Source organism: Agelaius phoeniceus, chromosome Z (assembly GCF_051311805.1).
Source record: "Agelaius phoeniceus isolate bAgePho1 chromosome Z, bAgePho1.hap1, whole genome shotgun sequence".
Classification (NCBI taxonomy): Eukaryota; Metazoa; Chordata; class Aves; order Passeriformes; family Icteridae; genus Agelaius; species Agelaius phoeniceus.
This window is the reverse complement of record NC_135303.1, coordinates 62,223,516-62,247,024: the sequence shown is the minus strand read 5'-3', so window position 1 is coordinate 62,247,024 and position 23,509 is coordinate 62,223,516. Positions and strand designations below refer to the sequence as shown.

The 23,509-nt window shown below is 35.5% G+C and overlaps 1 protein-coding gene across 6 annotated transcripts in view; it reads left to right on the top strand.

Annotated features, from left to right (window-relative positions):
* The window catches only part of CCDC171 (coiled-coil domain containing 171), a 158,303-nt gene that overhangs the window by 89,800 nt on the left and 44,994 nt on the right, over positions 1 to 23,509 (top strand). For all 6 annotated transcript variants that reach the window (XR_013180148.1, XM_077172123.1, XM_077172122.1 and 3 more), the window contains 2 exons: positions 9,121 to 9,266; positions 11,883 to 11,937. Coding sequence is in view for 5 of the 6 variants with exons in the window: in XM_077172123.1 (XP_077028238.1) it covers positions 9,121 to 9,266; positions 11,883 to 11,937 (201 nt within the window). In the remaining variant the exon portion in view is untranslated. The remainder of the gene's footprint in view (positions 1 to 9,120; positions 9,267 to 11,882; positions 11,938 to 23,509) is intronic.

The window sequence follows — 23,509 nt, the reverse complement described above, 5'->3', positions numbered from 1 at the left end:
GCTGCCTAATTTTTTGTGTTGTCTTTCACAATATGTATTTGTGAAAAATCCAGTGAGGTTCTTGTTGCTAGATCATTTTATTTCTCAGTTAAAAAGACTTTAAAATGTTCCCAATTCTTTCTAGTTAAAGTAAAACCACCTTAAGTGTTGTATTTTGGGGGTTTTGTTTGTTAGTATTTTGTTTTGTTTTGTTTGTCTGTGGACTTTTCGATAAGAAGTTGAGTGATTTTAGAATTATGACATTAAGACTCTCAATTCTAAGTAGCAGTTCAAACATTTCTTTATAAATACTGCTTCATTGTTTACAGAAAAATTTCTCAGGTGTGAAAAGGAAGAAATAAGTGTTCTTAGAAAAAGTTAATAATAATATACTTAGTTTACTAAAATAATTACTTGCATGGTATCACCTAGTGATAGGCATATTTGTTACTGTCATTTATAGTGAAGTAGGTAACTTTCCAAGTCTTGTACCATCATGGTGCCATTTTGTCTTATAGTTAAGAAATATACCAAAAGAGAAAAATATAAATAATTATTCAGTTTTCACTGAATTCACTGTCACTGTTTAACTTCCCTATTTCAGGATCTGTATTTGCCATGCTCAGGGAAACTTATACCTTGTTTATTAAGCTTTGTGTTCTCGTTTGGCACTTGGTATGACTCAAAGCATATCCAGAAGGAACTGAGACATCTAATCAATATGTCTTTATAGCACTTTGATCTCCTTGCTGAATATTGGGATGTAATATATCTTTGATGCTTTTTCAATAGAATGATTTAAGAGTTGCCTTTTATGTAAGTTAAATTTTGTTTTACTGTATCTGTTTTTTTTCTGCTAAGGTGACTACTCTCCAGTTTTTAATGAGTGGAAGGATAGGGGTGACCTATATTGAAGAATAGACCTTTTAATATAAAATTACATCTATATCAATTCTTTTTTAATTTTTTGAGGTTTAAAAAGTAAAAGGGGTGTGTGTTTTCTCCCTGCAGGTACATCATGCAAGATGTGGCTGGCCTGATGGTCAAATAAAACATTTATGCACTTAATAAATTTGGGGCTCTGTGGAAACACACATACCTTGCATGTATGATTTGGTCAGAACTCATCTGAAGGGGAATGCAATATTTGAATGTAAATCATATAAAGTGATAAATCTTGTGAAGCCCATATTAATGTTAGTGCCATACTAAAAAAAAAGAGATTTGTCTAATTAATTAATTAATTAAAGAAAATCAAAAACTCTTTATGAAGCAAGATCAAACCTTTGTGTGGCACTAATTGACATTCTTGTCATTGCCCCTAATTCTTCAATGTGATGGCTCACATTAATGTACGCGTGTCTGGTGGAATTGTGCAGCAGCCTCTTCCAAGAAAGGGCTTCAGCATAAAAAAACTTAGCTGAGGTCACCAGTATATTGAGGTTATGGACAGTATATTTTTGCACTCAGAACTGAACCTTAAATTCTATTTAGAAATTTCCTTGAAACTGTTCTGAAGACTCCTAGTATTCCCATTTTTTAACCAGTGTCTGAAGAGAAGACAGAGACAGGGTACCATAATATTTGTTCTCAAATTTAGTTCTGAAGCAGAATGCTGTGTCATTTAGCCTGACTCAGATGACTTTTTTTCTGTGTCATGATGCCCCCTAACTTCAGATTGTATTCCTTCTTAAATAAACAGTGGGAATTAAATTGTGGTTATTTACTTTGTAAAGAAATTGTTGTCATCGTTAATGTTTTATTGTTGTTATTTCTTCTTCTTCCTGAATTGTTTTAACTGACTGTTACCATTCAGAAATATTCTAAGCAAATTTCTGATACAAAGCAAATGGAAGAGTATTTCTCGAGAACCTAAAATAGTCTCTTACAGGGCTTAGAAATGTCACTGGTAATGAAAGATCATTGAGACCAGTAGGACATGGCCAGAGACAGGTGGTTTGAGGCTGTGACTGATGAGAGAGGCGACAAATGAAATGCAAGAAATTGGTGCAATATGTTGTGTCCTCATAGATATGCAACTAAATATTTTTATGTATGTACGTGTGATAGATTATCACTTTTAAAGTGAAGATGAAATCTAAGTGTTGGTTGTGTTTCTGTCTTGCATAGTGTGTGCTTATGTGCACAAGTAGATAATGTTTAGCAAAATTACCAGTATTGCAGAGAGCAGTGCTACAGAGCAGCATCAGAGTTTGCTTGTAGTATTAGTGCCTCATTTACAGGTACATGGCAGTTTTGAGAATTCATCTTTTTCAATGTAATCCAAGTGTAGACCATCTTTTTGAAACCTTGGAACTGTACCAACTATAAGGCTGAGAGTCTAGCAGGGTAAAAAGTGTAACAGTGAAAAACCCCATTATTCCATTTTGGTGGCACTTAAGTATCTGATTTAGAGGCATGACACTGCCAAAGCACAGAAAATCTGCTACATATGCAGGGCTGAGTCTTTTCTAGTCTGTTACTGCAAAGGGCTACATGTTCTGGTGGGAGAGAAATTTGCATTTCTAAGGAGAAAAAAGAAACATCAGTCCTGAGGTAGTGTGTGAGACATTGAATAAGGAATGAATGATCATGTACTCATACCACCATGCACATGATTCCAAAAATTTATTCTCACTTAACTTCAAGGATTATTCTTAAAACTCATAGTGAAAAAGCCTGAGTTTTTATAAAATTGTATTTGTCCTATTAAGTGATATAATCCTTCTCTGCAGCTTTCCAGTAATACTAATTCACTTAGCTTAGAAGATGATTAAAATTTCTAAATTATAATGTGCATAGATTTTATCATGTACTTTATCATTTTCCAAAACACAGTTTAAAAGTAGGTCTCAACTGCTCTCTGTTGGGATTAGTGTATGTCTGAAAGGCCCAGAACATCTTATTCAAAGGGGTCTCCATCAACAGTCCATGAGGATATAGGTTTTGTGTGGGAAGTTTATGTTTTGTAATTACTTCACTTTAAAAGTTTTGTTTAGTTTTACTTTGGAGCTGAATGAGCATATGATGTTTCCTCTGAAAGAGATTTTATTGTGTGAAATCATTCAGAAAAAGCTACTCCATTTAAATTATTAAACTCTTTTAATTCACAATAACTTTAAAACATATTCAATGACTTCACAAAGCATTTTCAGTCATGCTTTGCTAAATATCTTGAGCTAATGCAGTTGAAAAATAGATTGCTTTCTTGTTTATCAGAATAGATTTTCTATTGAGAAATGTTTGCACTATAGCAAAGAGATATTAAATGTAGCTGAAAGTCTTTGAGGCACTGTAATCCAGCCTAAATCACTGCAGGTGAGATGTTTGAGGTACCTAAACTTGCTTGGATGTCTAAGGGCCATGTTTCTGTCAATAAATGGACTGTTGTCTACATGTACGTAGGTGATGAATGTAATTTGCTTTCATGACATGAGTGCCTCAAATTTCAAGTGAATTTTGTAAGAAAAATCTCTTGCAAAATGTATATGTGTGGATTTTCCCTTCCCCATCTGTTCAATGACTCTCAAATAAAATTTCATTTAAATGTTTCATAATACTTGGGTTCTAGATCTTGTACAGTAGCCATATATCACAACTGTTTTTAGAGCTACATGTACTGTCATTTAACTCATAATCATCTTTAGATGTTTGCTTGACATTTTTGGTACTGATTTGGATAAACCATAGTTTGTACTCCAATATTATGAGGGTTTTTCATATAAAACAATCACAAGCAATTGTGTGTGTGACATTGTGCTAGAAATGTGAAAATATGCCTGAAAGCATAATTCACCAGTATTTTGTGGGTTATTTATTAAAATGATTATGCTGGTTGGTATTTGTTTAGCTTAGTAAACCTAAGCTCAACTCATGCTCTGTGACCTCATTACACAAGGCTCTAACAAAGACAAGAAGAGCATTTTGCACTTTGTTAGATACACTGAGATCTGTTAACTCTTTTAACTGCTTCCGTGCTATATCATATACTTCAGACACAATTCACGAGGTATGTTCTTTCTCTCAATACCAGCATATGAAAAGATTGTTGTTGTCAGGATGAAGGTCCAGTAGCAAAGAGGTTGAAAAAATCCCTGTTTTTTTCCTGCAATGCAGATACAGCTCATTCAACTGTCCTTTTAAACACTCATAATTTTTTTTCCTAGTGCAATTTAAAGGACTTAGGAAAGTATTTGTTTTTGAAGGGATGTCATGGGTGGTCAGCCTCAGTTCTGTTTGCAAGAGCAGATCAGCCACATAGAGTTCATTTCAAACTGTTTTAAGACACCACTGCAGACATTGTGAAACACACAGTGAATCCAGATATAGTATCTTGATAGTTTCTATTTGAGAAGTGTAAATCCATCTTATTTCTTGACATAGGTCTCAATGTACTTCTTAGATGTATTCGATTGTTTTAAAGTATTGATGAGAAGTCTCAGTTATGATTTTTTTTTGTCTCAGAACTTTTTTTCCCTAAGATTTTTAATCCACTCTTTTGATAGAATAAGCATAATTTCTATTTTTTCTTGATAAATAAAGATTCTTTCAAAAAAACATCCCATGGAATTTCAGCTGTATAGTTTGAGCTGATGTATTTGATCTGCATTGCAGTGGTGAACACTAAAAATATGGTAAACATTAAATATTAATGTAGCTTGTTGTACCTGTTGGATTTGAACCATTTGAAACTGCTCTAGGTTATGTGTAGACTTCTGGGGGGCACTCGGAGATCGTTATATTTGCCAACAATAATAACGGGAAGTGTATTTAAACTGGTGAAGGAATGGATGCTGGCTAAACTTTCTATACTTCTTTTCATTGTGAAATTTTATTAGTTGTGGGTGTAGGATAGCTTTCAGAATGTATTTTTTAAAAGTAATATTTTGCATCTAAATAGAGAATATGCATATAAAACTTCATCTGAAAGAGAAATTCTTCAATTTCACAAATTAGTTCATTATACACATACTGCAGTGTATTTGCATATTTTGTACTGCTGTGTTGTGTCTGTGTAATTTAAATCTAATTTACTAAGCAGTTTGATCTAGCTTTAGTTGATCTTGGAAAATACAGTCTCAGTATAAATATGTCACACATGCTTTGCATGAATTTAAGCTGTATGACTGTCATTGTTCATCTGAAGTGATTGTCCATCTGTTATCTTTTGAATAGAGTCCTTTTTATGTGTAAAGAATTACAATATTAAACTTTGATTTCTTTTTGTAATGGGCTTTGAATAAAAAGTTTCCTGACTGCAAAACCTAAACTTGTTAAAGGAAGCTTGTGGAAGGATCAAGCCAACAGACAGCCAATGAGATTTTTCTTCAGTGCCATCAGTTGCTTGCTGTTCTCTCCAACAAATGTTTTTTCATGCTTAATTTGTGAGGGAAAATAGGTCAAAAATCTAAATGTCTCTAAAGGAAATGCCTTCTAAAGATTGTGATGAAAACTCAACTGATCTATGAGAATTTGGCAGACTGGAGGGGAAGGAGTGCAGTGATGTCTGAATTAGCACCCGAATGCCTAAAAACCTGAGAAAGACAGATAAATGACATTTTACAGAATGTTAATAAATTGGAGTTGAGCTTCTAAGTTGGTTCAGAATCACTTGTACTTGAAAGTGAAAGCTCAGCATCTTCACAGAACTGTGTGCAAACATACTAGGTTTTTAAAACCTTCATTCTTCTTATCACAGTTAGCCTCAACTTTCTAACAGTTGTAATTGTCCACAGAAAACATTTCAAGATAAATGCATTATCAGGTTTTGAAATTTTCTTATTTTTGTAAATACTAAGACCTGGGGGGCAAAATAAGGGCTATATTGTGGATTAAGTGAAATATCTCAAGGCTGTGCTTTTCTGATAACTGAACCTGAAGTGACCTTTCTCAGACACAATTACAGAGCTGTATGTTTTTCCTTTAATTTCATCAGGGGTTTAATTAGTATACAAATAAAACTTCCCTTATCTTCCTTTCTACCTAATTGGCTTGTCTTTGCTTATATATGAAGAATGTGAAAATGGGCTGTAATTAGGATGACCGTGTTAACCTTTTTTTCTCAAATGTACTGTTGCCTAAAGGCCTCAAAGCCTAAAACCAGTGCTTTGGATTATTGCTTTGCAATCACTATGGCTCTCCCATAGGTTTTCTCATGAGCAGAAGGGCTTTGGGTGCTGCAGGTTCCCACTGCTTAACGGGATCTTCATTCTTCTCCCCACTAAATGTTTATTGATTATCTCACTGCTCCACACTCAGCCTCCAACAACTTAATATCAGGTGACAGTCAGGAGAGTTCTCCAAGTAATTAGAGTGGAGCATTGAGGGAACAATTAGGAGCAGAGTTATTAAACTTGATTTATCCTATTCTCTCCTGAACACTTTCTTGGATATCAGAACATCACACTTTCACAATCTACCCTAGCTGAGAAATTAGTGGCTAACCTGCTGCTTATCATTGTTGCCTTGCTGCCTTGAGGCACACCCTCTTGGTTTCAGTCACTCAGCTGGAAATATTAGAGTCCATAAAGTTTATCAAGGGTTTTAATTAGATCAATCTGAAGAAGCAAAAAAAGAGGCTTACCAGCCATTATTTTATAATACACCACACTGTATTTGAACATTTCCAAGGCTTGACTTTAACCCACAGTAGCAAGAAGCTTCAAGTAATTGCTGAAACTGCTTTTGGAGTGCTAAAATCCGTTTCCATTTTGTTTAGATATTGCAATGTTACTAGATAAAGTAAGAATCCTTTAGAGATTTCTGTAAATAATGGGGTTCTCTTTGAATATAATAGAGCAGCTCTTCAGTGAGATACTTGATTTAACCATTTCTATATTGCTTCATCACCAGCTGGCATGGATTGCTGACCATGCCCCTTAAAAATTTAGGCCCTGCTATTGCCTCGTTAATAGGCATGTGCTTGCAATGAGTAACCTAGGTTAGTTAGCAGCTCACAGAAGATTTTGACTAGTGGGTCTTTTCACTGTTCATGGTCAGTAATGAAAGATTTATGTGGGAGCCAACAACTCTTCAACCCTTGCAGATGGATAGCTATAATAAAAATAAAATAAATACACATAATGGTCCTATTATCCTATCTTTCTCTACTCTGTTATGATTGCTAGGATGCTGGGGCCAAAATCCATTCAACAGCATCTGCATCAAAAATTTCTTGCATCAAAATACTAGCAGAAACTACTTAAAACCAGATTTTTCAATCAGGTGGGAAGCTGGGTTGGACCAAACATTGGTAATAGAGACCTTGTTCTGTGTTCAAATATAGTCCATTTGTCAAAGGTGGGAATATGGGCAGGGGGTTACTTGACTTGATTTTCAGAACTCTTTCCTCAATGTTGAAAGCAAACAGTAAACACAATAATGGAGGAAGATAATGCTCTTTGTTTTTGAACCAGAGATGGATCCTTTTATCCATGCTAATCCACATTTCAATTCTTGGAAATAAAATTTCTGAAAATCTGATAATTCATAAAGTCATCTGTTTAGACAGGGATTTGATAGCTTCCATTGGCTTAAGGGTAGAATTTCTGAAAACAAGACTTCTGGTTTTGAATATCCTTGTGCAGTGGATGAATGCTATCTGTGTGTTTATCTTTCCTTAGGGGAAATATATCAGTTGTTTATTGAAAATAAGGACATGAGTCAAAATAGAATTATTCAACCTGCAGTCGTTTGAACAAGAATAATATTAACATTTCTGGGTTTAGAGTTTTTTAAATAAACTTCAGGTTTTTTTCTTACAGTTGTGATTAATTTCAGCTTAGATTTTGTAAATTCCTGAACAAGACTTCAAGTAATGGTGCTGTACCTTCAAAATACACCACTGCTGAAGTAACTGGTTACCTTCTCTCTTTAGGAATGTAAGAAGAAGACTTATGCGAGTCCACAGATGACAGTTTATTTTACAGGACTATGCAGTCCTTTGCTGTAGATTGTTATTTTATAGAAAATTTCTTTATTGTAATGCTTTTTGAAATGCCTCTGACCCTTAAAGAGGTCTGAAACTTCTTCAGATTAGTTGAGTTTTCAGCACCCTCCAAATTTTTATCAGCATTTTATATATACTGTTCGTCATACTCATCCACAGCATAGTACATCTCCACATTCCAGAGTCAGGACATCGTTTATCTCCATGTTCCACAGTACTCAGGACATGTGCTGAGTACAAATTATGCACAGCATTCTTAGAATTCAAGCAGAAAATATACCCATAAATTTTGAAAAAAAGGTGTGTAAGAGCTCAGTCTTGCAACTGCGCAGCCTTCTCTTCTGTATTTTAGGATGTATCAGGAAATATGCTATGTGTAAAAGTATGTTTATAACCACTGATTATAATTTCTTTCTAAAAAGGCAATTAACAGCTATAAGTAAAATGTAACATGTGACAAATTATGAAATCAAATTATTAATACTCCAGTCTATAAATGTATCGATTTATCCCAGCAGAAAGGACTAGCAACCAGCCAGATTCTGTATTAATTAGTCCTGTGTGCTATTTTTCACCTATTGGATTAATCTGAATTGATTAAAGCATGTTGTGTTAATTCTATGCCAGACAGAAATGTTTAGAAAATATACATATTATTTTGCATATTGGGAAACTAATGTTGTAATAGTGAAAGCACAATAAAATAGATTGTACTTGATGTGCTAACAGAGAATATGAGATTATCTATTCTACTGAAATTTCTGAACAGTGCAGAATATTTAAATAAATCTTTCCTTGTTTATTCCCTTTCATTGTGAATTCCTTTCTTTAATATTTATTTTAAATTAAGTTTTTGTGAATATTCTGCGTTCCTTAAAGCTGTACTCTTGATTACTTTCCTTTGTGTTTAGATCTGATATTTGTAAATATAGTACTGGTAGCATAGTGTATGTCCCTGCTTGATCAAAAAATAATTTTATTTTATAAATGTATTTGTACACAGTCAATATACTAAAAACTGGAGGGTTCTAAGTTGGTAATATTTTGGTAGAGAATTCATAAAACCTTAGTATGCAATGGTCCAAATCTACTACACAGTGTAGTCTGTTTTCCACTTTGTTTAATAGCCTATGGCATAAACTGAAGTTAATTATTTGGGCTGACAAGTAACTCTGTTTTCTGTCTGCTTGCAGAGTCTCTCCGAGGCAACGATGGAGCTGAGAAGAAGAGATCGATTTCTGCGTCAGCAAAATAGACTTCTTACCCAGCTGGAGCAGGACAAGCGTCGACTGAGCGAGAGCATCCGCGATGCAGAGAGTGCCCTCTGCATGGCAGCCAAGTGAGCCCTGGGACCTTGGGGAGATCACTTAAAACGGACAAAAGATCAATTCTCACTTTCATGCACAGGGTTTTAGCCTTAGCTAATGTAATGCTAGAAAACAAAAGTACATCTGTCTCTCTTTGAAATTGAGTGATAGACTTCGAAAAAGAAAACTGTTGAAGATACTGCACGTTGCGTTTTCTGTAGTTACCCCATAATAGTGCTACAAATTCTTGGTCCAAAATGCATAAGCATTTTGTCTGCCAATTACCTTACTGATTTGACAACATCTCTTTGATAGATCCTTCACATTCTGTTTGTTTAAGGAATGATTGTTTGTTCTAAAGGGGCTGAAACCCATTTTGGACCAAGGCTTATCTGTGGAATAGTATAGATATTTCTTCTGATTTCAGAGAGCTTTGGATTTAGATGTAAGCCCCATGCCTTTTTATACTATAACTTGAAGAGTGGAAGGAAATGTTCAGGGACCATTTTTGAAAGTATTGGTAGTCAAAAGCTGTTCCATTGACTTGAATGAGATTATTAATAACCTCTTAGAGTTATGTAGTCAGATAAAATTATAAATCCTTTCAGACTTTGTTATCTATTCCTGCTACAGTAGTATGCACTTTGAATATTATTGGTCCATGGCCAAGATTTTTAAAAAGTTCAATTTAAAATTAAAATTTCTCATTATACATGGGGTAGATTTGACCTCTGAAGAAGAATAGCTTAGAAGCTTTAAGGGGCTTATGCACCAGCAAAATAATGTAATTAATATAGCTATCAGTGATATGTTTAACAAGCTAATTAAAATGACAAATATTATTTAGTATAAGTGTATCAAAGCAGATTATGGCCCAAAGAAGGATTTGTTTTTAAAAGCCTTCTCCTTTTCACCCTGCCCCAATCTATTTTATGCACTCCACTAAGGATCATTCCCTATGGCCATTCTTATATTCAGAAAAGGTTTTTTTGATGTGAAAACTTCCAACCAGTCATTGTTCTACCATAAGAACTCTATGTTATGTTCTAACATAAACTGTTCTACTTGTTCTTTGTAAAAAGTGCAAGTGTCTTTTTATTCCTTTGGAACATGTAAGCAAAGTAGCTAAACAGACTTTGGTCTTATCTGGAAACTCTTATTTTAATATAAATTCCATGACTTAAGTGATTGTAGGCAATGCATGAGTGTCTTTCAGTTTCTTTCCTAAATTTTTGTAGTGCTGTAAAAGACAGCAAGATGTCTAGCTTCTTCTGAGAATGGCTGACTTGATTTTCTTTAAGTGATGGCTAGCATTTCTTTCCACTTTCCTCCTGAGTAAGAAGCAATATTAATAAAAGTGTCTGAAACAGTGGACCTGACAAAAATACAGTAGTCTTTTGGTAATTTCTCTGTGTTGTGGTTTATCCCCAGCCAGCAACCAAGTACCCTGTCAATCTAGTCCAAAGAAAGGCAGGATCCTGAAAATAGAAAAGTCTATGTGACTTTATTAGGAATGTAAAAGCCAGTTTTACTCTTCTGGCCACCTTCTGGTACTTTCTGTTAAGACAGTATGAATCAAGAAATGAGAAAGCAGCCATCATTCCATGGGGAAGAATGCCATGATTTTGACTGGAGAAAAAGAGGCTGAGGGAAGACCTTATTGTACCTGAAAGGAGGTTGTAGTGACATGGGGCTTGGGCTGTTCTCCCAAGTAACAAGTGATAGGACAAGAGTAAAAGGCCTCAGGTTGTGCCAAGAGAGGTTTGGATTGGATATTTGGAAAAGATCCTCCCCTGAAAGGGTTGTCAAGCATTGGAACAGGCTGCCCAAGGAAGTTGTAGAGTCTGGAGGTATTTAAAAGATGTGGTCCTTGGAGACATGGTTTAGTGGTGGGCCAGGCAGGGCTGAGCTAAGGGTTGGACTCAGTGACCTTAAGGGTCTTTTCCAACCTAAATCATACTGATTCTATGGATTCTGGTATTGTAAAAGCTCAAACAAAATATACACATAGCTGGCAAAATAAGAAAAAGTTGTGGAATATTGAAGTGTATTAGCTTTTCTGGCATGGATTCTATTTGACTTCCTATGGTCATGCTCTCTTTTCTCCTTAGTCATGTGGTATTATGCAACTTCAGTTCTATTTCTGTCAATCATGAGCTGAGGCCAAGGTTTTTCATGACAGCATAGCTGATGAGAGCTGTCTTTCTTACTGAAGTCCTAATCTACAAAAGGGCATTAGAGAATTATTTCATTCTCCAAACCTCCCTATTTGTAAGGATAGGATATTTGGCTGGACTTTTAGAAATGTAAGAGAATGTATTCTCTTCCCGCTAGATAATTCCATTCAACATGCCTTTTACATCTAAAACTCTTCAAGAAAATATTTGTTCATGAATCTGTCCATAACAGCAGCTAGTTTGATTGTCCACAACAGAAACAAATTTCATTTGGAAATATTCCAAATAGTGGTACATGAACTATTTTTTAAGGTTTGCATTGGGGATATAAAAAGGAGAGACAAAAACATAATACTTGGAGTTATCAACAATTATTTGAAAGACGTGATAGTTAAAAACTAGCAGAAAATTAATTTCAGTTAATTAGAGTTTCAGTTCTATGATCTACCTCTTTTTTTTGTCTTGTAATAGAGACAGAGAATTGATCATTAGTCATATGAAAGCTGTAGAAGACACTCTGCATAAGGTAAGAATTTAAAATTATTCCTCTGATTTGTATTTCTAAATATACCAAAGTTTTATCACTGCTTTTGCTCAGGAAAGGAGAGGAGTAGAAGTTGTAAGGTGGCTTCCTTTTCTTAGAGTTTATTTCCACCTTCAACTTCTTTTATCCTAAAAAACTGTTCATTTTTAGTGAAGTAAAATACAATTTTAAAGTACACGAACTTCTTATTTCTTGCTACAAAACTTAACTACAAAAATCCACTTTTCTTCCTTTAATAGCTGAGACCACTATTTCTAGTTACCAAGTGAAGACAGTTGAATATCCAAATGACTAACAATTTCTATGGAGCTAAGTCTATGCCGTGTAAGCCAGAGGTCATTTGGTGATGTCACATGCATAGTGGTCATAAAACCATGCTACTTTAGTCTTTGATACATGATAAAACATAAGGAAAGGACAGTAAGATGTAGCCTGTAGTCAGAAGCTTTCATGATTTTTTAGGGCATTTTTTAAATTGAGTAATAATCTTAAGTATTCTCTTTGACTTGCACAGTTTTGCCGTGGTATAGCATTATTTGAAAGTCCAACAAAGCTTGTATATTAATTATTTAGGCAAAAGGACTGTTTTAACTGTAGCTCTAGTTGTTGATTGTTTTAGAACTGTTTTTAGTCTAGAGCAAAACAAAGCAAAATAAGTGTTTTTATTACCTTGGAGTGTTAATTTCCCTTATCACATCTTGAATTCACAGCAACATGGGAATCTATTCTTCATTTTAGTTTCTGTGTTCACCAAAACTAATTTAATTTTCAGATACTTTTTTCAAGTCTTTCTTTCCTTTTAATGTTCAAGAAAGTGACAGAACCTAAAACTGTGTGGTTTAGCTGCAGCAAACTGTGCTGGTTGAAACTGTCTTGCTTTTTGCCCCCACCTTTTTCATACTGGCTTCCTTTAAGCATAAAAACTCATGTTATGCAGAAAGTGTTGTGTTTTGCAGTAAGAGATACATGTCCTTGGCATTCAGAATTTATTGTACTGGATTGCAAGGTTACATTTTGGTTTTGAAAGCAATGCCATTATGTGCACAAGGATTGAAGTGTTTGGGGAAAGGCTATAGAGAAGGCCACATGCTTAGTACTGATTAACCTGATGCAGTGAATTGCTTGAGAAACAGCCATCTTTCTTCTGAAAATTTTAGTTACCATATTGCTTCTTAATTCTTGATGTACATAGCTGTTAGGCCCTTGTAGCATGTTAGTGAGTAGCAAAATAATTTATCCTTTCTGGTTTGTCAACATAAACAATAAGAAAACATAAGAATTAGAAATGTCAGGATGCTCCTTTCAGCAGGAACTAAAAAAAATTGATTGTAAATCATTCAAAATTTGTCATTCTATTTCTCCTAGAAGAACAAAGGGAAATTATTGATTTTGTTTGGGAAGTATCTGAAATGTAAACCCGACATCATAATGGTAACTAATTACCTAGCATAAGTGAACATGGCTGATGTGTAAACCATAAAGTTTACACTGTTGTTCTTAAAGGGTTTCTCACCCAGTAAAAAATCAGAACATTAAGAAATGGACTATGTACCAGTAAAGAAACCATAAGCCTTTCTTTCTCCACTAGAAATTCTGGGATTTACTTTTGTTTTAAGAAAGACATCAAAAGAAAATGGGTAAAGTTCAGAATCAACTGAAGTTGGACAAGTACTACTAGTAACTTCAGCTTTACTTACAGGAGTTTGAAATTGAAGGTTTTGATATTTCTGTGTTGATGTATTCATGAGAAAATATCCACAAAATTCCACTGTATCACTTCAGGATCTGTATTATTAATTCATAATGCTAAATTTTTACCTATAGATCTCAGAGGGATTTTACAGACATCCTTAGTAATCTTAGTTAGACTCCGGATAAGACAGTGTACTCTGATCCATAAAATAGCCTCATTCCTCTCCATATTCTATCCCTACAAGAATTCCAGAAGTTGGCAATGTGGGTACTAGATCATCTGCCTTTGGGTATATAGGGGTGTTACATTCTGCAAACAAAAGCAGGAGAAATCAGATCCGAGGGAAACAATCTCTGTGTGTGCTTCTAATATGCCACTGGACCAGAGATAATTTACACCACTTTTTGCCCTGCACTATGAGTGGATGAAACATCTATTATCATACATTTGACTTTGCCAAAAAGTGCCTGGGCATGCTTGTGCCCAGAGTGATTCTTTCAAGACCATTGTGGAGCTACCTTTTTAATCTTCATGAATATTTATGAAGCATAGCCATTGAAGAACTTGAGCACTGGATATGCTAAGAGAGAAAATATTTTTAGCAACTAGTTTCATGTCCTTCATAAACTACAAGATGTTCTTTAGAAGGTTATATTTTGTCCTACCCTGGGTCTTGTCACATTAGCTATCTTTATCCTACGCCTGGAGCTGAATTATTTCCACAAAAGTTCCTGATACTATAAGAGATCTTTTTTCATCTTATACCATCTAAATATTATGGACAAATACCTAAATGCATAGTGAATGTTTTAACAAACTAAAAAAATCAAAACAGAATATTGCCAAGGACAGAGACCTCAAGAGGGTTATGGTTTGGTTCAGTTTTATTATCAAATACTGAAGATGACCAGAAGGTAATAGCAAAATGATAACAGAAATAAATAAAATTTTACTGAAAGAGTGATGAAAGGAAATTCCATCTACTTGAAGTTCAAACATAGAAAGTTTTCTTAAAATGTCTTCTAATAAAAAGAAAAATCATTTAAGAACATGTCTTATTTTAAAACCCATGGGCAGTCCTTTTTTATGTATGAAAAATAAGTTATTTCTTGAAACACTTTCCTCTCAAAACATTGAGGTTATTTTTTGTTATAAAATAGATCCTTGTTGTGCTTGCTGATAAACTGTGTTCCATTATTAATTTCTTCTTTATTTCTTAATATTCTGGTTGTATAAACAGTGTAAGAGACATTAAATCTATTAATTTCCATTACTAAATTCTTTAACGTGTAGTTAATCATCTATTAGTTATGGTAATAATGCCACTGTTGTGGGTTCAATCCTTGTATGGGCCAGTGATTTAAAAGTGGACTTCATGATCTTCGTGGGTCCCTTCCAGCTCAGAATATTCTGTTATCCTGTAATCCCACCAGAGGAAGAAATAATTTTACACTATCTCTGCTGAAATCTTCAGCTTCCCCTTGTATTGCTTCTCAGTTTGAGTGCTTTTTTGGATTAGCCTTGGCCAGCAGCCAGATGCCCACCCAGATGGTCTCTCAGTCCTCCTCAAGAGGACAGGGGGACAAAACAGGATGAGAAAGCTCATGTGTTGAGATCTAGATAGAGACAATGCATAGTAGTTATCATCACAGGTTAAACAGCTGACCTGGGGAAACTATTTTAATTTATTTTTTAAAGTAGATTTGGAGAGGTAGAAACAATTTCAAAACTAGCATTACCCTGCCTTTTAATCTCAGCTTCACTTGTGACTGCTCTGCTCATGCTGTGAGGCACAGGGGTTTGCAGTCAGTCTACACCAACTCCTCTCTGCAACTCCTACCTCCTCATGCTGTTTCCCTGCATCACTGTGGGCTCTCCATGTGGGCTGCCATCTTTCAAGAATATCTGCTTCAGCGTGGACTCTCCATGGATATTAATTCCTTTGGGAACTATCCTGAAGGATTTCCTCGACCTCCCCTGGAAGGGGATCCTTCATGGAATATGGTGTGGATATGCCCCAACACAGCCTCTCTCTGTGCTATGAGGAAATACCTAATCCAGTGCCTTAAGTGTTTCTGCCTCACTTCTTTTCCGACTTAGATATTCGGTATTTTGTTCCCTCCTTCTCTCCCTGTGTGATGGGTTTTTCTCATTCTTAAATTCATTTTCACAGAGGGGCTGCCAGCAGGGCTGTGGGTCTTAGCTGTGACCTGGTGGGTCGGGAACCAGAGGTGTCTAGAACCAACTTTGTCCTGCACTCATCTGTTCTCACAGAGACTGCACCTGGTACACTGCTATAGCTGCCTCCTTTTCAGCCTGCCTAAATCTCTGTTCTCTACATATAGCCTGTGCTATACACCACCATGACAAGTCATTCTAGTGAGCCAGCCTTCAAAGTGACAGAAATTTTTTTGTTTTTCCTTGTACTCTTAACCATCAAAATCTTGACAAGTTTAGTCTATCATAGTCTGTCCTGGCTGCTTAGGATTTGGCTGTTTTAGCAGGTTAATAAATACAATGTGCTTACTGTTTTTCCCAATACCAGAGTTAGCAACCTACTTATTCTGACACTTTGGGACACAGCAGCACACCAGTGCTTTGATAACTTCGGGATCAAAGCAGCTATCCAGTGTGCTCCTTTCCTTCTGGCACTTGGAGAGAAGAATTATTCTTTGTCCACTTCTGTAGTGCACTTCATTTCTGCTGATTGAAAGGTTCATATGCTAGCTAGCAGAACAACTTCCATGCAGACGTGTCAGCAGTCATGCCTTGAAATCCATCCACTATTGTGTTTCATTGCCTTGCTGCGACCCCTGTTGTCTCCTCTGAAATGCCCCTAAACTGTTTACAAGATCTGGGTCCCATGATGCTATCATTGAAAAAAAAATATGAACACTGTATCATCCATCCCATAATATATTTTTTAAAAATACAAAGACAGAACTATATTTCTTTATCTAATTTAATGGTTTGGGTTTTTATAATACAGCACATATAATACAGTTGGAGATGGGGTGGGGCCGTTGAATACTTGAGAATTAGTAAGGTTGTAGCAGTAGATTGTTATTTCTGATGTGGTCCATAGTAATCAAATGCATTTCCTTATGATGACAGTTTTATGGCCTGCAAGGAATTAATTTGCAATAGGTTTAAGTCCATATACAAGTGACTACATTGGAAAAAACACTCAAGTGTAAGTGGCAATAATTGTTAGTTGCAGCAATGAGACCACAAATTGATCAGGTCCTGGAAGAAGAGAACACTTATGAGACTTAAGTTAGCTGTCTCTGTCAGACTCCAGTAGATATGACCTGACGCATTCAGGTATACTGATCTGCCACATTTCTCTCAGTTAACTGGGATCTGTAGTCCATCATATTATTTAGTTATCTCAATAATGATTTTAAAGCCCTCATTTTAGAGATCTCAATTCTTTTTTGCCTAACCTAATGAAACTCCCAAGATGGTTTTTCTGTGTGTTAGACGCGTTAATATTAAGTGGGAAGCCTGCTTTATATGTGTGCTCAAAGTCTGTCCATCACTGTGGTCCTGGGTTGTTCTCAACTGGCCCTGTCACAAGCCTATTGAAACAGTGAGTATGTGTACATGCAAAAAAATCACCAAGAAAACACAACTAGATTGTTAAAATTCTAAATAATTTCTGTAAAAAGTTTGCAATAGAAAACCATCTATTATTTCTCTATAATAAGAAAAAAATGCAATAAAAATATTACTTTTTCTCCTCCTCCATCTCAAAGGAGTGCTTCTTAATTTCAGTGTTTGATGAATGACTTTTGTTTCACCTCCTAGCAATCTGACTTTCTTGATCCGTGTTCCTAAAGATCAGTTGTGCAGGACATACAGGTGTTAGCACAGCTGGCTTGCTGATGACAACTCTGTCCATATAGCTGTCTAGTGTGTCATCACTCATATTGTTCAGTGTCATTCTGACCTAGCCAAGCTAAAAATGATACTCCAGCTCAAGAGGGATTTAAAAACCTTCACAAAGTAAAGATAAGACATTACCGAATGTCATATCCATGTGCTTAACTGTTTTCAGTTTGGACGTATCTAAGTAACTAATTTCAGGATATATTTGTTTCTATATTTTGGTTTTCTTTGTTGGTTTTAAGGTGATTTTTTGATTTTATTTTGGGTAGATTGTTTGCTTGGGTTTTTTTTGGTTGGTGGAGGTGGGGTTTTTTGGTTTTTTGTTTGTTTGTTTGTTTTGGGTTTTTTAAAAGGCTGAATACTTATATATAATTTGCCTTTAGTAAGGAGAAATCCTTGTTTTGAGAATTGTGGAATTATTGACTACATTAACAGTTGTTTTCTCCTGACATAGGTTCATTTTCAGCCCAAGGTCACTGAAACCTTTTCATAGGGGATGTATTATAGTTCACATCTTGCAGCTATAGAGAAGCTTAGGTGCCGTGGTCAACATTTGCAAAAAACCAACTGTGGATCAAATTAATGTCTTATTCAACTGACCATGCAGTGTGTGTATGTAGTAATATCAGAAAGCTTGAATTAATCTGATAGGTAAGTCTGGGATGGTAGTCTGCTCTGCAAATTAATTTCCATAATCTTGACTAGTCCTGAAGGGAGGAAAAAAAAAAAAAAAGTCAAGCACACCCAAAACATCAATTTTATGAGATATATCTCCTTTACACAAACACTTTTATTCAGTAATTAATGCTCTCTTAGAAAGCACCTGTGAAATGGCTTGTTTTGTAATTAAATACAAATTTGTATGGCAGTAATCAGCATAGTCACTGAATCAGTATGCTAATACAGAGATTTTCAGTAGTTATTCTATTGAGGTAAATATTCGGTATAACTAATTGCGATAATGTATGGCCACCTACACTAAGGTATGTCAAAATGCTATTTCAACCTCCACTATCAACAGAAATCAGACCCTTGGACTTGAGGACTTTTTTTTTTGATGAATGAATGTGCAATGATCTGATGGCTTTTAATGATGACTCAAAACTAACTGTGATGGCCATGTAACAAGTATCCATTAAACTGTTTCCCTTTCTGCCCTATAAGACACTCTTGTCTGAGCAAAATATATTGTGATTTGGTGTAGTTTGGTTTTTATCCCTCTCGGGGAAAAAAAAAAGAAAGGTTTGATGCGGTGTTTTTGCAGTTCAATTGACGAATTTGGTTCCAAATACCATTCCGCACCTCATTGTCTCTCTAATTGTGTCTATAATTTTCCAATTTTTAGGTGCTTGATTTAAAGTGCCTTCAGTTTAAGATACACTATCTTGTCACAGACTTGTCACAGGCAATCTCTTGACTTCTGGAGTGATCCTTGGTTGCTGAAACATCCTGATGGAAAATATTGTATCTGAAATTATATAGGCCCTCATTCAATAAGATGAATATACACTTTTTGTAGTAATTTCCTTACTTTCAGAGCAGGCTCAGACTGGTATTAACAGCAACCAATATTAGCAGATTTACTCTATGATCTGACAGGGTGCTGTGGGAGGTACTTCTTTGGATATTACTTGTGCCAAATCCTGCAGCAAATAATTTGGGGTCTGTATTCCCTTAAATGGATCACACTTAGATTGATCACTGTTTTCTAGACAGCCCCAAGTATATGAATGTATCCTGAGGAAAATAATCTGTATCAACAACTTACTTGAAGAACTACTGTTATCAAGACTATTCAGTATTATTGTTGGGGGAACTTCTTCCTGTATATTCATTTGTATTTTTAATATGGAGTAAGAAAACTTTAGCAATTCATATTAAATGTGAAAACAAATAGGAAGTGTTTATGAAGGTTTAATTCTATCCAACAATGTATAAAATATTATTCTTCTTAGTTCCATAATCATTTGTATAACACTATAACAAAGACTTGCCCATTCAAAGCAGTTACATAGTAACTTATTTCTGTTAAAATGCTTCCCTTGGCAAAGGACTGTGTACGGTAGGTGTGCATGTTTTAAACCTGTGTAATATGGCCCCCACTCAACATGCTGCCCTGGAGGTACGGACACTACGCAGCTAAATCAGCCATAGACTTGCAAGACTGTGGTTAAGACTAAGATTTGCATTCAAACTACTTTGTTCTACTTAAAAAGTTCTAAACTCATTTTTGTCTGTTGTATGTCACATGCAGAAAACATAGCAGTGTGGTAGAAACCCTTTTGCTTGTACACTTAGAATGATTTCTGTATTTGCATTTGTATCAGCAATATGGTGATCTCAGACAAACAGATTAAATCACTATTTTCCATTCGCTTATCACCAGATCACAGTAGATCTTGTTCTGCTCTTTAAATTGCAGATGATATGCTATTTAAAAAGTAGTAGGAAAGAAAAATAAGCCTAAAAATAAGTTTTTATAATGTAGAGTTAGTGAACTTTGAACTTGCAAAATATTCTCATATATAGCTTACATTGTGAAGTTTATATCCATAAATTATATTATTTTATTTTCACCGTAGGAAAGCATTGAATTAGGAACAAAATAAAAACTAAAATCTCATATTTGTTGTACCAGTCAGATAGCAACTGGGAAAAAACATTAGGAAGGCTGAGCACATTCTAGTACCTTTTACAACTTCCTAGCATTTAGTATCATGTCTCTAATGGCATAACTGTATATACTATATCAAACTGCACAGAAAAACCAATGTAAGCACCAGAGTGGACTGCAGACAATACTACTATTATCTTGAGCAGCAGAAAATTTAAAAGTTGATTTTTGGACATGTAGAATTAGCCCATCAAATTCTACACCTTGGTTCAGTCAATAATGTAACTTCAGTTTATTATTCAGTTTCAGCTTTGATCTGAATTAATGAGTACTTTATTGATTTTAAATTGAGTGGCTATAGTGTTGTCTTCTTTGTTGCTCTCCTAATTAATTAAAAAGTTAAACACTGTCATAAGTCACTCTTCTTCTTTATTTTAAAATGCTATGAGTATTGTAGTAGAGGGTGGATTTGAGATTTTGCCTGTTTTCATATAGTATTTATATATGTCTAAACTGAAAAATGTAATGATCATACTTAGAAGCATGCTGTCACAATACTTAACTCTGTATAAAATCACTCTTGAAACTTTTCACAATCTCAGATAAAATTATGTTTACGAAAATCAGAAATGTCCAAAACCTTCACTAACAATGGATAAATATAAATTTATATAATTTTAGAATATAGGGAAGTGAAACTGGTTTTAGACATTTTTAATCATTGCAATAAGCCTGATCAGCTGATTAGGTGTTTTAGATTTTAACATAAAGCTCTCTAGCCTCAGGAGACCTTTCGGATAAAATGGTCTTGCTTTAGATTTCATATGTAAGAAAAAAAAATGTCATTATACACAAAAAAGCTCTAAAAATTGCATTTTAAATTAGCTTCATAGGATGGTTCTTTTGCCTGTTGAGCTTCCAAAAATACCCTATTTTAAAAAAGAAATTAAATTACCCATTTTATCTTTGCCTCATGGTTCTGTAATGTAAGTTTACATGTGAGTACTGTTTTTACTGCATTAGAGAATGAGGAAATAAATACAGTTTCCCAATTCCTGTTGTTTCTTTCTGGATCTCAAAAAGCCAATAGACAGAAGTTATTAAATTAGTCTTTTACTAAGATTTCATACAGATCTGGTCTCTCCAACATGAGTCCATGCAGGCATGACCATTATCGCTTTCCAGTCCTTGAAGAGGTAGGCAGCTTGGAATGTTTTCACTTCTAGTGAAACAGTATAGTATATTTGTACAGCATACACCTAGTCTTTTGTTCTTACAATTTTCCCTGAACCCTCATGAGTGTTTTTCAAAAGGAAAAGTTTCTCAGTACGCATACTGATCATCAGTATGCATACTGATAATGAGATGTACTCTCTGCAATCTAAGTATTTACAAACACAAAAAAGTATTTAGTTTGTTTTTTAATTGTGAATCCTCATATCAAAATTTTTTAGTATCTTCTTCTCTTAAGAAGCATACTTTTCTGATGCAGTGGTATTAATGGCATTTGTACACCACAATGCAGCCATTTTAAAAATGGGGTTTATATTTTATTGTTCAGTGAGTGTCAGACCCCAATACTGAAATAGAGAGTTTGAAACTAATAGGGTTAAAAGGACTTCTACTGTCTGTATTGTGTATATATTATACCTACATTGCTTATACATTGTTTTTTTCCCCCTAGTATTAGCAATCTGCTTTTGTACTTTGACATAGGGATTTCCCTTGTGAATTTTGTCACAGAAAAAAGAGAATCATCAATATCGCAGTTAAACTTGACTTTCAAAGCTAATAGTATCTCATTTGGGGGCTGAAATTTAATAAATTTTCTTTGATTCTGTTTGAGTTTTTAAACATCAAACAATGAATTGGCCAGGGTGCAGTAAAATATTTAGATCTATTGACTACGGTTCAGAAGGGTAGAAGGCAAAACACTGGTGGTTTGATGTTGATAAATTCTTAGTACCTTAATCCACATTAATGTTTTCTTTTATCTGTGTGCATACTGACAGCAAAGACACTGAAAAGTTGCTGTGTATATAAGCTATAAAAATGTAAATCAGGTGTGTGTGTGTGTGTGTGTGTGTGCATGTGTGTGTATTTAAAGCAATGTATTTTGTTATCTTCAGCAAGGTTAACATCTGACCAGAATTACACATGCTGACAGAACACTCTAGAGAGTATGTTTGTTCCACAGGACTGTGTATCCTGAACCTAGTGCACTATGTGTGCAAAAAATGTGTAGAGGACCTTTCCTGTTATAAAAATTGCATCATAGTGCATATGTTTGGCAGCCACAGGTATTGACAGGAATTCTTTAGGTCAACTTGGGAAATGTAGGGCTCCCTATTCCCACAGAACAGAGGAACGAATAAAATAAAATCTCTTTTTCTTTGTATCAGTAGATAACATGCTTCTTTCAATCAGAGCAGATTTCAAAGGCTCTGCTATTATTTGAAATCTGTTCACTCATAATCAACATTTTACAAGAATCTAATTTTGTAAGTGGTTACAGAAAAGTAATCTGGGATTTAAATGAATAGATTTATGTTTTAATTCATGTTCAGTGCATTCTTGTGGGCAAGGCAGCCTCTAAAAAACCTTGACATTTATTAAAATAGTACTTAGTAAATGGTATATCTATTGATTTATATGTATTTAGAATATATCCAGTATATGTTTTAGAATATATTCAGTGTATGTTTTAGTATTAGACTGTGTATTAGGTCATTAGAACAGTATTTTTTTTTTTGCAGTACTCACTATTGCTACTCAACAGATGCAGTGTATGCCAAATGAATGGATTTAAGCTATTCGTTTGTACTAACATATATTTGTATGTGTGTCTATCCGTCGGTATTAGAATATAATCTGACTACTGGGATCTCCAGGAGGCGGACATTGTAAATTTTGTATTAAATACAATAAAAAATGGGTGTGTGGCATCATATGGCGTGTGAGCATAAGTGGTGTGGCTGTGGAAGGCGCGCGTTAAATCCCCGCGGCGACCTGTCCGCGCTGGCAGACGGACGCACGGACATGTTGCGACGGGCAGGGTAGCGCGTCGCTCCCTTCCCGGAGCGCTCCGGCATTCCCGCCGCGCCGCGCCGGGCCCGAGGACAAAAGCGCGGGCGGCGCTGCCGCGCGCGGCCGGCAGGTGGCACTGCGACACCAACGGCGCGCGGGTCGCCGGCCGGGCGCGCGCGGCCAGGGGCGGCCTGCCCTTTGTGCCGAGCCGGGAAACCGCGCCAAAGCCATGGAGCCCGCGTAGGGCCCCGAGTGCCTCCCGTACCCAGTCCGCAAAACGCAGCGGCTCTTTCTTCCTCCCATTCCCCCCCCCCCCCCTCCCCCCTTAT